This window comes from Dreissena polymorpha, chromosome 9, assembly GCF_020536995.1.
Source record: "Dreissena polymorpha isolate Duluth1 chromosome 9, UMN_Dpol_1.0, whole genome shotgun sequence".
NCBI classification, from domain to species: Eukaryota; Metazoa; Mollusca; class Bivalvia; order Myida; family Dreissenidae; genus Dreissena; species Dreissena polymorpha.
Genome location: NC_068363.1, coordinates 79204509 through 79217781, shown reverse-complemented (window position 1 = coordinate 79217781; position 13273 = coordinate 79204509). Strand labels below are relative to the sequence as shown.

Genomic DNA, 13273 nt, shown 5'->3' with positions numbered 1-13273 from the left:
TTCTATGGAATATCAAAATCTCAATATATCTTTCTCCGAAATTTTTTTCTGGTAAAAATCATCTTAAATTTAGCTGTATATTCGTATGTAATTAATTAAACAAGAGTTATAAAAAGGCATTGCAAAAAATATCGCGTTTTACTTGAATAAGTTACCTCCCTTAAGCCTATCGGAATATCAAAAATACGTATATAAACAAAACGCGTTCCTTGCATAAGTGATAATAAAGCGCGTGCCCGTGCCACTCGTCCTCCAAATACTTACTAAATATAGTACAACGTATCTACAATCATTGCGACTAACTCATACCTCAGTAAATAAGTAACCAGGATAAATATACGTTTAGGTAATTAAGATATAAAACATACATATACAAATTTACATGTTCCCTGTCTGCCGAACCCGATCCATGGACTATAGCCACAAGAGGTTTCTATGTACCTATGTAGCCGGATTGCGCCCTCAGAGCGCCCAACACCGACACAGATCACGCTACTCTCCGGTCAAACACAATACTACATAGGACTGCTGCCTTTGTCACCATATTATCAGAATCATTAACGTGCAAAATGGAAACTTTCAACTGTCCTTTCACTTCATACATAAGCCATTGCCGATCTTCAATGATCGCTTATTTCCGAGAGATGCATTTTATTTTTTTCAAACTTCGAATTTTGATATATGTTTAACTTATTCATTTAGATTACATTATTTTCACTATAAATATTGACTTTGATCCAATTATCATCTGAAAAATACGATTTCGCGATTTCTTGAAAGATCGAGCGAGCCTTTTTACCTGTTTACTTATATATATCTAATTTAAGGTTACACAGATATAAAGTTGTCGTGGCCGAGTGGGTAAGGCGATGTAATTGAAATCTTTTGGGATTTTCCCGCGCAGGTTCGATTCCTGCCGACATCGCATACTTTTTGCGACGCGTTTTATTTCTTTTCTAACGTAATTTGATTTAATATAGCACATAAGCTATGTTTATTGTTAAATATGTTGAAAATTGTATGCACATCCTTCAATTTTAAAATTAAAACAACGTTATGGCTAAATTGATTAATTTACTGCTGAAAATACGAATGATGCATGTTGCATTTTAATTTTTATTTCAAAAAGTAAACGGTAAATCTGTCTATTTTTTGGTATTTTTGCTGTATATAGTGATTCCATAAAAAACTTAATTTAAAATATAACTTAAATGATACTATTTTGAATTTTATGACACTTTGTTTTTAACCGACCCAATTTTTACTTGGCTGAAATCACTTACATTTCATGGCGCTATTCCATAGATTAAAATTTGTAAAAAATAAATGTCTGTAAAAGAATACTTATTTCATCTTGTTTAAACTTTAAACACCTTTACTGCATCTGTACACACCAACTGCATGCCCATATTTGGAAATTTTGAATGAATTATGGAACTTTTATATACCCCAGGGGTGAAAATAAACTGGACAAAAGCCGAGCGTGAGGGTGGTTTTGAAAAAATCGGTTTATTTTTTTTTTAAGCATGGAAAGCTACCTACAAATTTGCATGTAGTTTAGTGAAATGATGCTGATTATGAAAATAATTAATTAAATTATATTTGGATATGTGCCCATTAGAGGTGCGCAAGCTTAAAAAGGTAGAATTACCGAAATTCCCGTTCTTACACGTTGTAGCATGGATCGGGTATTGAACACGATACACGTGTGTATTAGCACCCTACTGTAGTCCCGGCGGGGTTATCAACTGCACCAATACACCGGTAAGCAACCAGGGGAATATCATATGAAAAAAGAACTATCATGCATGTTTGATTTGTTAAAGTGTGTCACAAAATTTCCCTAACTGCCGATGTCGGCTATAATTTCGGTATAAACATGCAAAGAAATTAACATATATATAATGTTAATGCCGATATGTTATTGGACATTTTGTATGTCAAATGTTCATTATTTGTATTAAAATTAAGACGATTGTATTGAACACGATACACGTGTGTATTAGCACCCTACTGTAGTCCCGGCGGGGTTATCAACTGCACCAATACACCGGTAAGCAACCAGGGGAATATCATATGAAAAAAGAATGCCGATATGTTATTGGACATTTTGTATGTTAAATGTTCATTATTTGTATTAAAATTAAGACGATGCTTATTTGCCAGAAAGCGTTTATTTCAAATTCAAAACAAGCAATAATCATACATAATACCAAAATATAAAACTAACAAAATGACAACACTCTCGCTTAACGCAACGTTCAGAAGCACGCGCACTTAACAAAATTATTGCAACTAATGCAAGCTGTAATTAATATGTGACTACTTGCTATACAACCAGTATCATGCGAAAATTGATCTTATTTAATTGTGGTTCCCTCTTTGAATTTATGTTGCCTGTCGACTTTTAGAATAATGTGTCAGTAAGAAATGTATTGCTTGCTCTACAACCAGCATCATGCGAAAATGGATCTTATTTAATTGTAAATCCCTCTTTGAACTTAAGTTGTCAGTCGACTTTTAGAATAATGTGTCAGTAATAAATGTTTTTCTTCAGTTTCACATGTTTTTTTAAGAAAATTTAGTGAAAGATGCAAATGTGTCTTATTTATTTTTTTCTGTGTCTTCAATGTATCTTATTTATATGTGACTGCGTGCTTATTTTTTTTTCAAGAAATGAAAGATGCAAATGTGTCTTATTTTAATTTTATCCATGTCTTAAATGTGGCTTATTTATATAAGATAAAATGATATACTGCCAGTGTCATGCAAAAAAGGATCTAATTTCTTAATATCCACATTCACGCTTTGTTCTTTATTAGCACCGTCTTTAATTAGGCTATCTATTTAAAGTACAGATTACTGTGAACTTAATAATTGTGCAACGGTGATGTTGATCCATTATCGTTGTTAATTTAAAATGTAGACAACAAGTTAGCAATTAATGAAATCAGTTATTTTGGAAGTAAATCTATTTTTTTTTCTGTACAGTAGCCAGGTGGATGTGTATTGAGCGGATAAGATAGGGATCACCACAACAAGTTTCTAATACACAGTATAGACTTCCCCTATTATTATTAATTACCTGATTGGAATAAATAAAGTGTTAAAGATCATTTCATGTGAAAAGCAGGATTTCTGACATAATTTCAATCGTTTTGCTTTTATACACAATTTCATGGAACAATGAATATATTGGCGCGATGGAACACAATTTATAAATCAAGCTGACAGTATAGTATCATTTTTTAATTATGTGTAATTTAATTCGCATCTCTCCCTTAACTCGTTCAATGACACGTGAACTTATATCAATTATAAAACATCACGTGCATCATTAAATATTTTTTTTTAATTATGAAAACATATATGTTCTACATGGTTTTGTTTAGTTTTTTTTCTCAACCAGAGAGACATTATAAAACATTGTTATATATAAAGCGCTTTACTTTTCTACATTACATAAAGATATATCGATTTTTTTGTTAAGTGTACGTGCTTGACATATTTATGAAAAGGCAGTGTTTATTTTTGTAATAAAATCGAAAATTGACATTTAATTTGATGCAATCCACATTGTTTAGCGGCCAAGCGCAGTATTCCGCTCTCGGCGGCCGATGGTGTATTGCAATATATACAATGAAAAGCTGGGTTTCTGACATAATTTCAATCGTTTTGTTGACGCGGAAGTGCTTTTTGGTGGCCAAAAATACTATTGTTCCCTTTATTTAAACCTAAATCAGTATTTTTTTACACTTGCAGGTTTGTACAGCGGGGATTTCGGTACCGGCGCGGGTTTATGTGCTTGTTAAGAATTACCGAAATCCCCGCTAAGAGGCAACATATTATCCTGTTTATGCTTTGATTAAACATTGATAACTAAATTGCAAAAGTGTATAGCATATTGTAAATAAGGTAGTACGATATCATTTGTTTCATCAGATTTGTTTGGAAAATACTTTCTGAAGACTTATTATTACTATGTCATGTTATATTTACATATACTTTTGTGTAACCAATGTTTTAAATGTACATTTTACCTTTTTTTACATTCGTTTACACATTTTTCACATTAATAAACTATTTAATAATGGAAAAAATATTCTGATAAGAGTGTTTAAATGATTAACACTAATATGATTGTGTACAAATCAACATTAATGCAAAGCCAAAACCCAAACATAATGACATATAGACCCTTTAAGGCGTAATATGGGGGATTGGCGTAAACATGGGTGATTTCGGCTCTGGGCGTACGAATGTAGCAGTACCGAAATCCCCGCTAATTATTTTCCAAAAGAAGTAACCGAATGGGAGATAATACATGTCACTGGTTGCTAATGAAAAAAAACACTATAATAATTTTGTTGACACTTGAAGGTTTGTACAGCAGGATTTCGGTACCGGCGCGCGTTTAAGTTCTAGTGTAGAATTACCGAAATCCCCACTGAGAGGCAACTTAATGCTGTCAAGAGTGCTTAATAATTAAAATTAATATCATTTTTTTGCACCTTAACATTCATGTGAAGTCAAAAACCATTCATACCGATGACCTATTGACCCTTTAAGGCGTAAATATGGGGATTTCGGTACTAGGCGGGCGAATGTAGAATTACCGAAATCCCCTTTTCATCATCGCACATTAGTGTAACATAAATTTTAACACAATATATGTAGGGAAACTCATATGATTCGCGTAATGTGAAAATGATTATTATGCTATAATTCGACCACGAAACTTGAGGTGACTTAATACCGGACATTATGGAATGGAGCTACGCTTGCCGTATTTGACATAAGACCCATTTTCGCAAATTATCTTATCAATGCTTATATGAATTTGATTGCTATAATCTAATGCGTATTCGACACGGAATTATTGTCAAGGTTTTTCATTTTGTCAATATTTATCATAGCAGGGGACATTGCTGACATCAATATGGATACTGTTTTCATTTTCTGTCGAGAAATGATATGACTTATTATCAAGATTATTTTATAGTACGGTAGCGTTCTCTTCACAAGTGAGATTTATTTGTACTGGTAAATTGCTCTTATACTCACCATTCGGACTCGACGATCGGCTCGAATAAAAATGTTAGTCGCTTAAAAGTACAAATTCATCATATTGAGCACGATTATTATTATTATTATTATTATTATTATTATTATTATTATTATTATTATTATAATTATTATTATTATATAGCTTTTAGAAACTTATACCTTAAAAAAAATCCCATTGGAAAAAAAAATCCCATGGGAAAAAAAAATCCCATGGGAAAAAAGATTTTAAAACACGATATAACGCGTTGAAATCGCGAGAAATGCTCATCATTTGTTAAAAGGTAGTGTTTCTGAAGGTTACATGAATAAATCTCTAAAAATCAGAAAAAAATCCCATGGGAATTTTTTTTCCCATAAAAAAATGGGATTTTTTTTCTATCAAAGTAAATTGAACGAAAATAAGCACAAATGCTTTAACAATGCTTAAAATCGATAACTAAGCACAAACGAACGTGTTTTATGTTTTTGAAAATCCCATGGGATTTTTTCTCCCATAAAAAAAGCTGGAGAAAAATCCCATGGGAGAAACCAAAATTCCCATGGCATAATGAAAAATCCCATGGGATATTACAAAAATCCCATGGGTACCCAACTTTGCAAATAAAGTTCATAGTGAAGAAAACGCATTTAACAAGCAAAAATAACCAATTATTAATCACAAGTTAGACTTTTATCTTATACTTTATCACAAATAAGCAAACCTTCAAGAAAAAGGGTACTTAAGTTTGCGAAATTTCGGTTTCGCAAAGTTTTTCCGGTGGCCGTTATCAACCGCTGAGAAAGCGGACTTTCGGTACTTCCATAAGTTAAATTTCGTAAATATGCGTTTCGAGCGATATTAGAAAAAAACGTTCCATTTTTTACACGCAAAAGGATCACACTAAGTTGTGTTCGTCAGGCGAAGTATTCATGTGCTTCTTTTCACAACATGCGATGTTTTTCTAGTATGTAAACATACAAATAAGAAACAGTTGTTTTCAGCCTATGTTCGATTTGATTTTAGACTGCGGCGACAGCCTGTGGCTTAAGAATTGCAAATCGTAAAAAAGCGTGTATCTCTCTTAAACAGGCAATTGCACAGATCCCTAGCCCGTTTAATTACATCATTAAGCAGGGGAGAAAACTGGCGAAAATGGCGACAAAAAACTTGTTATCAACGGAATAGTCTGCTTTGGTTACTTGTATTCATATACTGAAGTTTGCATTATGGATGTTTTATTGAGTAAATAATTAAGTGTATAAGTATACACGGTTTGAAAACAAATCAATTTAAGCTTTTTCTCCCCTATAAATACCGAAATTCGAAACATTATTTTTAAGAACAAGTTTTCTTGAAAATATGCTTACATCTTGACATAACTTTAAACTGGTTGTTTTTCAGTGTGCATTGCTTTCATAATCTTATTTGAAAAAGTTTTCATAAGAACGAACGTTTTTAATGCGTTTATATGTTTTCATAAACGTAAATTGAATGCATGTTTAAGTCTGAGTCTTTCAGCGTTTAACTTCAATATTATCGTAAAGATGTATACAATAAATGGATTATAACAATACAGTGGAGTTTATGTAGGTTTTATACCCTTCTATCTCGTAGAATAAAACCTCACATATATAGTTTAGTTTATTAGATAATACAGTAGGCAATATGCCCATGACTATACATGAAATATCAAATACAATAAGCAAAAACACAGAGTCACAGGTCATTCGAATCATAGACATCAAAAATACATCGGTACAATGTAAAGCAAAGTATTGGATATTTTATAAGACAATATACAGCAAGAGGCTGTGCATAAGTATATACAAAAGTCCTACCCTAATCATAATACGTATTATAAGTATTTCTTATTTCCCATGCTTTAAAAATAAGCATAGCTAAATTTTTAACTATATTGCTATTTTGAGAGGTCAATAAATCTATAAACTTTAACATATTTGGTCTTACGTAATAACATGGTTTTAAATAAGATTTTCTTACATCAGTATATAATGTACACTCCATAACAAAGTGGTATTCGTCTTCTAAGACATTGCATAAAGTACATTTTCTTTCTTCATATGAAATAGCTATTGGTTTTTGCCATCTACCCGTTTCAACTTTAAGCTTATGTGCAGAGACTCTTAATCTAGAGAGAGCCATTATGTACTTTGGGATATTTACATCACTTAAATAGGATTTAAATTTAAAATCGGATATTAATATGTATGTTTTTGCTCTAGTTGATTCACTCGATTCGGTTGTCCAATTTTGTATAAACATATCTGTAACTCTTACTCTAAAAATTTTCAAAAATATTTCTACATATATCAACGCATGAGGAAACAAACGCCAGGATACGACTTTTATTAACAAACGAGGCAAATAGTAGGGCACATAAAGACTTATAGCAAATGTAACTGTTTAAAGGAACCGTCAACCACGAATGACGAAAAAATAAAAGTTCTAAAATACCGTAATTTTTACAATTATTAGTTTATATTGATTAAAATAATATGACTGGTATATTACATGACTTGAAAAAAAAGTTCATATTTTCAGTATATTCGGTAATTAAATTTTGCGATTTGAAATCGAAAGTACATCGCGAAAATAGGTGACATAACGATATACACACTATACAAAAACGCAAGTAGATTGATCATTTTATATATAAAATATATACAATTCACTAAGCATGCACAATTTGCATTCCTGGGTTTACCACGTGACGACGATGATCAATCTACTCGCGTTATTTATAGTTAACTGGTAGTTGCCTGGTACACATACCCAGTAAAATTTAATTACCGAATATATGAAAATATGAAAACTTAACTACTTTTTGCAAGTATTGTAATATACCAGTCGTGATATTTTAATCAATATAAACTAATAATTTCAAAAATACGGTATTGTATAACTTTTATTTTTTCGTCATTCGTGGTTGACCCTCCCTTTAAACTGATGCATTGCATTAGTTTAATTAGACTATTAATTCTGTTAGTATCGTGTTCATAAAAGCCTACATATATTTTATTACACAAAACAAAACATTTACAAAAAACTTAAATTTGTTAATAGACTACCACGAGACTGTTAAAATTTCCGGCATCAGGTTGGTAAACGGATCAAACCAATTTAACGGAGTTGTGGAATTGTTACATGACGGTGTTTGGCGTTCATTGTGTGTTAATTTAAACCAACCCACAGAAATGTGCAGCGCGATGAACATGACGTAAGTTAATAAATATCTTCATATCAAGTGAACATAAAGACATTTTGTAATTAAACCATATCAAACAAGTCCAGGTTAATATGTATTCATAGTAAATAAAAGCACTGTTGCATCGCTGGCTTTCTATGTAATCAATGTTTTTGCTATGCATGTTTAATTTATGACTTTTTTATTCCAGTTATTTACACAAACGTTGCTGTGCCAAACAAGAACATATAAATGGTTTGATAATTGGATATCATTTGAATTGCAAGTTCGGCTCGCTGACGGCCCTAATGCAAACGCCGGAAGATTAGAAATATCCGTCCAAAATGCATTCGGGACGATATGCGCAAATGAGTTTAGCTATGTGGACGGCGATGTTGCTTGCAAATCTATAAATCTAAGGTACGAATATATAAATATATGAACTCGTGAATCTGAATCTTACATATGTATACGGGTTTATCATAGTTACGAATCACTAATCAATTTTCCAAAGTTTGGTATAACATTAAGAGAACTGATCATTAATTCTTATTTCTGGTTTTGATATATTTTGGCAACTGAAATATTAAAGATACATAGTATTGTTTTCCTTGAAACAATATCGCATATAAATAACTGTTCTCCGAGGACATAATTAATTCCGTTATGTTTTGTTTTACTTTGGATAACATGCATTTATCTCCTTTGTAATAATAGTTTTGAAAATATAAAACATTACCACGCGGTTGGACATTCTCCTATTTGTAAGACAAAATAATTCAACTAAAATAGTATATATTTAAACTCGACTACTTGTTAAGTCAATGTAATAGTTCATTGAGTAATTAACCGATCAGGTATCGTGCTGCTTCTGTCTACAATGGCTCGTTTTTCGGACCTGGTACAGGACCCATTTATATCGATCAGCTGGATTGTACATCTGACCGTGCAAACATTAAGGATTGTCTGTACAGGACTGCAGGTGTTTGTAATCACTCAAACGATGTTTCGTTGGTTTCCTCATTTTATAATATAAACAACGTAAAATTTCCAGACGAGTAAGTGGGAGACAACTCTAAATATAAGCAGTGGTCGATGTTTTATGGCAAGTGATAAAATGCTATCAGTCGACTCACTACAGTACAAAGTCCGAAAATATGACGTCACAAGTACCGAGACATTAATTCTTCAATTTGCAATTCAGACCATCTGCCTTCCACATAGATGACAAGGGTTACGTGGTCTTCTTTAATAACATTCATATATTACAGTCTATTTTAGCAATATCTTTAAATTTAAACAAAACTCAACCAATACAAAGGATATGCATAAATAATTGTTAAGTTATTTCTAAATGTAACTATTTGGTGATGGTTAATTTAAAGCATATGATTAGTATTTTTAATAATCAATTCAGAATGTGGCAAACTTGTCACCAACTTGGATGACAGGATGTTTCTATTCAATGACTCGAACATAGTAATGTACGGCGATTGCTCTTTCTACAAGTCCTACTTTGGTCAGCTGCGCGCAATCTGCGAGAGCGGCACGTGGAAAACCATCGGAAACTGCATCGAGTACAGTAAGAAATAAAACACGTGATGAAATAAAACACATAATCTACACAATATATGTACGAATATACCGCTATTTTAAAAAGAAATATTTACGTTTAACATATCTTCAAAAAGTGATAGTAATTTAAAAAAAAACAACACTTAAACAGAAACTGTCTTAAAACGTTGTGTTTCTTTACAAAATAAATTGATTCTTTGAAAGTACAATGTTGGGTATACAATCTAACATTATCTTTTAAAACTTATTAAAATGTCCGATATTACAACATTTAAATACAAATTGCATTATTTATATACTTATGTCATATCTGTATGTATGTTTTTGAATCTGAAATATAACAGTCCGAGAACGTTTGTAATAATTCCTTTTCACAAATTCGTCTGCTGCATAGGTAAACCCTTGGAGGTGCAAGGTGTTCGTCTTGTGAATGGAAGCAACCCAGCCGAGGGGCGGGTCGAGATGAAAGTGTTTGACACCTGGGGCACCGTATGTAGTGATGACTTTGGGATGAAAGAAGCGGAGGTGATTTGCAGATTGATGGGATACGTGTACGTATATTCAATCATTTCCTTTGATAATACGAAACATTTATATTCAGTGAACACACACGATGTTGTGTGTTGTTGTTGTTTTCAACATATGTGTGTTATTGAAAAACTCAAAACATTAAATAATAAGACAAAATTAAATCTACACTTAAAGCTGAAGAAAACATGGTTGGTGCCGAGATAAAAAAAAGTATCTGACACAAAGGAAATAGGTCGCGATAGGAAAATGACTGAACCTCAACATAAACTACGCCCTTGAATGGACTCTTAGATGTCAACATGCATGACGGCTGATTTGCTCTTTGTGTTCTAGCAGAACATAGTTCCATGCTTTTAGAGATGCCAAGGCGTAACTGACATTAAGAGCAGATGACTCTCGCCATTTTATAATTTAAGTTCGCCTTGGTCGAAATTATCATTTTCGGTATAAAAGACGTTTTTTCAAGAGTGTGATATTTGTAAATGAATGGATTGTTTATCACTACCTGTACATAGTATTTCCGTTCTGCATACTACCGTTTAAAAATCAAATATGTTAATGATCCTTATCGTACGAATACACATAAACTGATAAACTGTATACGACACGTCACGTGATCTAATACCGGATTTCAACTAGTTTATACGCTCACTGCTTTATTGGGCCAATGCTTACGAAGGAAGTAGGATCAAGGCAGAAAAAATAGGTTATGCTAAACGATATTTAAAAACTGATCGCCTTCTGCAGGCATGCCAAGTCCGTTGCTGTCAAAGGAAGTTATGGAATAGGATCTGGTCCCATTTTCATCGACGATCTCAACTGTGAAGACGATGCCTCTCATATCAACGACTGTGAATACACCACTTACCATAACTGTTCTCACGAGCATTATGTGTCTGTGATTTGCACTGGTATCGTAATCTTTATTGACACTTCGCATATTATACAGTTATTACATCTGGTTTTCATGTTGTGACCACTTGTAATATTTTTTAATAAATTTTCGTCCATTGGTTTAATTTGACTAGCGACGCTTCCTCTTTACTTTATTATGTAAATATAAAATTAATGATATTTGCTTCAGATTGTGACAACGTTGAAATACATGAAGGGCGCATACTGACTTATCCAGTCATGAAAACAGTCAATGCCTCTTTAACGTTTTCCTGCAATGAAGGATTTGCATTGAGTGGGGCAGATACTATTACCTGCGAACTGTCAGGAAAATGGAGCAGTTCACCACCTGAGTATTCGAAGAAATGTATGAATAGTTCTCTGTTCGAGTTTATTCCGTACTAATTCAGTAAAATATAAAGGCATCACGTTTTATTGTGTCGAAAAAAATGTTGTGTATTTATTGTTTTAATGTTCAAAAGTATTTACAAATTCATTTAACGTAAGAAATTATACAAATGGAAATAGCATGCCTTAAATAAGTGCCATTTGTTTTTTTAGCAAATCTTACTCTGATACTCGGTGCATCAATTGGTTCTGGGATCATGGTCGTTATGGCAATTATAGCTGTTTCCGTGCTTTGCTTCATGCGCAGAAGAAATCTGACGTTGAGCAACAGTAAGGATCATAAAAATGATTTGACAATCCTGACTGAGTTTCAAATAAATAACAGCACAAATGTTACTCTTAACGCTGGAAAATAGTGTCATATCCTCCAATTACCTTGAGTCGAGCAGTTAAGGAAAGAAGTAAAAGAATTTCAAAATTAATTCAAACAATGCCGCAATAAACGATGTACCTTTAAAGATTTATTTCATTCCCATTAAATCCATGTCAATATTGTTTGTTTACAGCGTGTTGAACCATGCAAAGCCGATAGTCCCATACACATCCGAATATTACATACACTACGCGCGTTGTTTACCTTGAGTCGAGACGTCACATCCGAAAGCGAGAGTACTCGATAGCAATCGGCACGAGGTCAACAAAACTTCGAAAATTCGATTCACTGAACAAATTTATAGAAACTGAAAGATTAATTTAACTTTTTCATAACGTCTATTTACAAGTTAACAAGTTTCTGTTTTATCGGTCTATCTTCTTTTGTGCAACATTGACACGAAAAAGTGCCCAAGAATTGCAAATCAATCAACGTTCGCAATTTGTTCAAATAAAATTTCGACATATGTGTAACTATTTAAAGATTTGATAAACTTATCATCCAATCGGGACAGGGTTTACCCACTAATCTTGTGTATATCGTAATATCATCTATTTTGCGATGTGCGCGAACAGATTGTTCCATGCAACATTTTCTGGGAATCGTGAAAAAGTAAAAGAAATTTCTTTAAAATAAATCTAATACATGAAAGTGTTGTTTTTACACTAGTGCAGTGGTCTGCAATTCATGTGTAAGTTGAATGAAGAGTAACGAAACAATGCACGGAATAGGCATACATTTGTATTATTTCAATTGAACTAAGATTGTTAAATGAAATTAAACTTTTTTTTCCTCATTTACGTCGTGTCTGTAATTATTTTCTAGCGTAGTTATGTTAGTTAAACAAAATACGCGAAGCGCATGCGTGTGACGTAGTAACGAGAGCCGCGTTCTTAATGTAAACAAAGTGATCGAAATTAGTTTATTCTCGAAATAAGGCAATCGTACGATACCTCTAAAATGAAAATAAGCTTTAACATATAATATGCTGAGAATATTAACCTGGCAATGTACAACAGCTAATTATTTATTTAAAAAAATATATATATTGTTGTTTTTTTCAGTTTTCAGAAAATCGAAAGATCAGAGTGTGACGACAAACCGAATACCTATGTGTAAGTTTTGTTAACAAAAACAGAATTTCATGAGTAAATAAAATATGTTTAATTGCTCAGTTTGAAAGTAAATTTTTTAATTATTATAAATTAAGAAGATTAAATATTATAAAAAAAAACTGTGG

General features: G+C 32.4%; 1 protein-coding gene across 1 annotated transcript; it reads left to right on the top strand.

Moving 5' to 3' along the window:
* Positions 1–9369: 9369 nt before the first annotated feature.
* LOC127846203 (deleted in malignant brain tumors 1 protein-like) lies at positions 9370–11657 on the top strand. Its single transcript, XM_052377375.1, has 5 exons — positions 9370–9421; positions 9670–9834; positions 10222–10378; positions 11106–11269; positions 11443–11657. The coding sequence occupies exons 1-5, from the start codon at positions 9370–9372 to the stop codon at positions 11655–11657; spliced, it is 753 nt and encodes a 250-aa protein (XP_052233335.1).
* Positions 11658–13273: the final 1616 nt, after the last annotated feature.

Bases quoted from the DNA above. Each gene is read 5' to 3' on its own strand.
- LOC127846203 (XM_052377375.1), top strand. From the start codon at position 9,370: ATGCTATCAGTCGACTCACTACAGTACAAAGTCCGAAAATATGACGTC. The intron at 10,379-11,105 runs GTACGTATATTC...CGCCTTCTGCAG, and splicing joins TGCAGATTGATGGGATACGT to GCATGCCAAGTCCGTTGCTG. The intron at 11,270-11,442 runs GTATCGTAATCT...TATTTGCTTCAG, and splicing joins TGTGTCTGTGATTTGCACTG to ATTGTGACAACGTTGAAATA.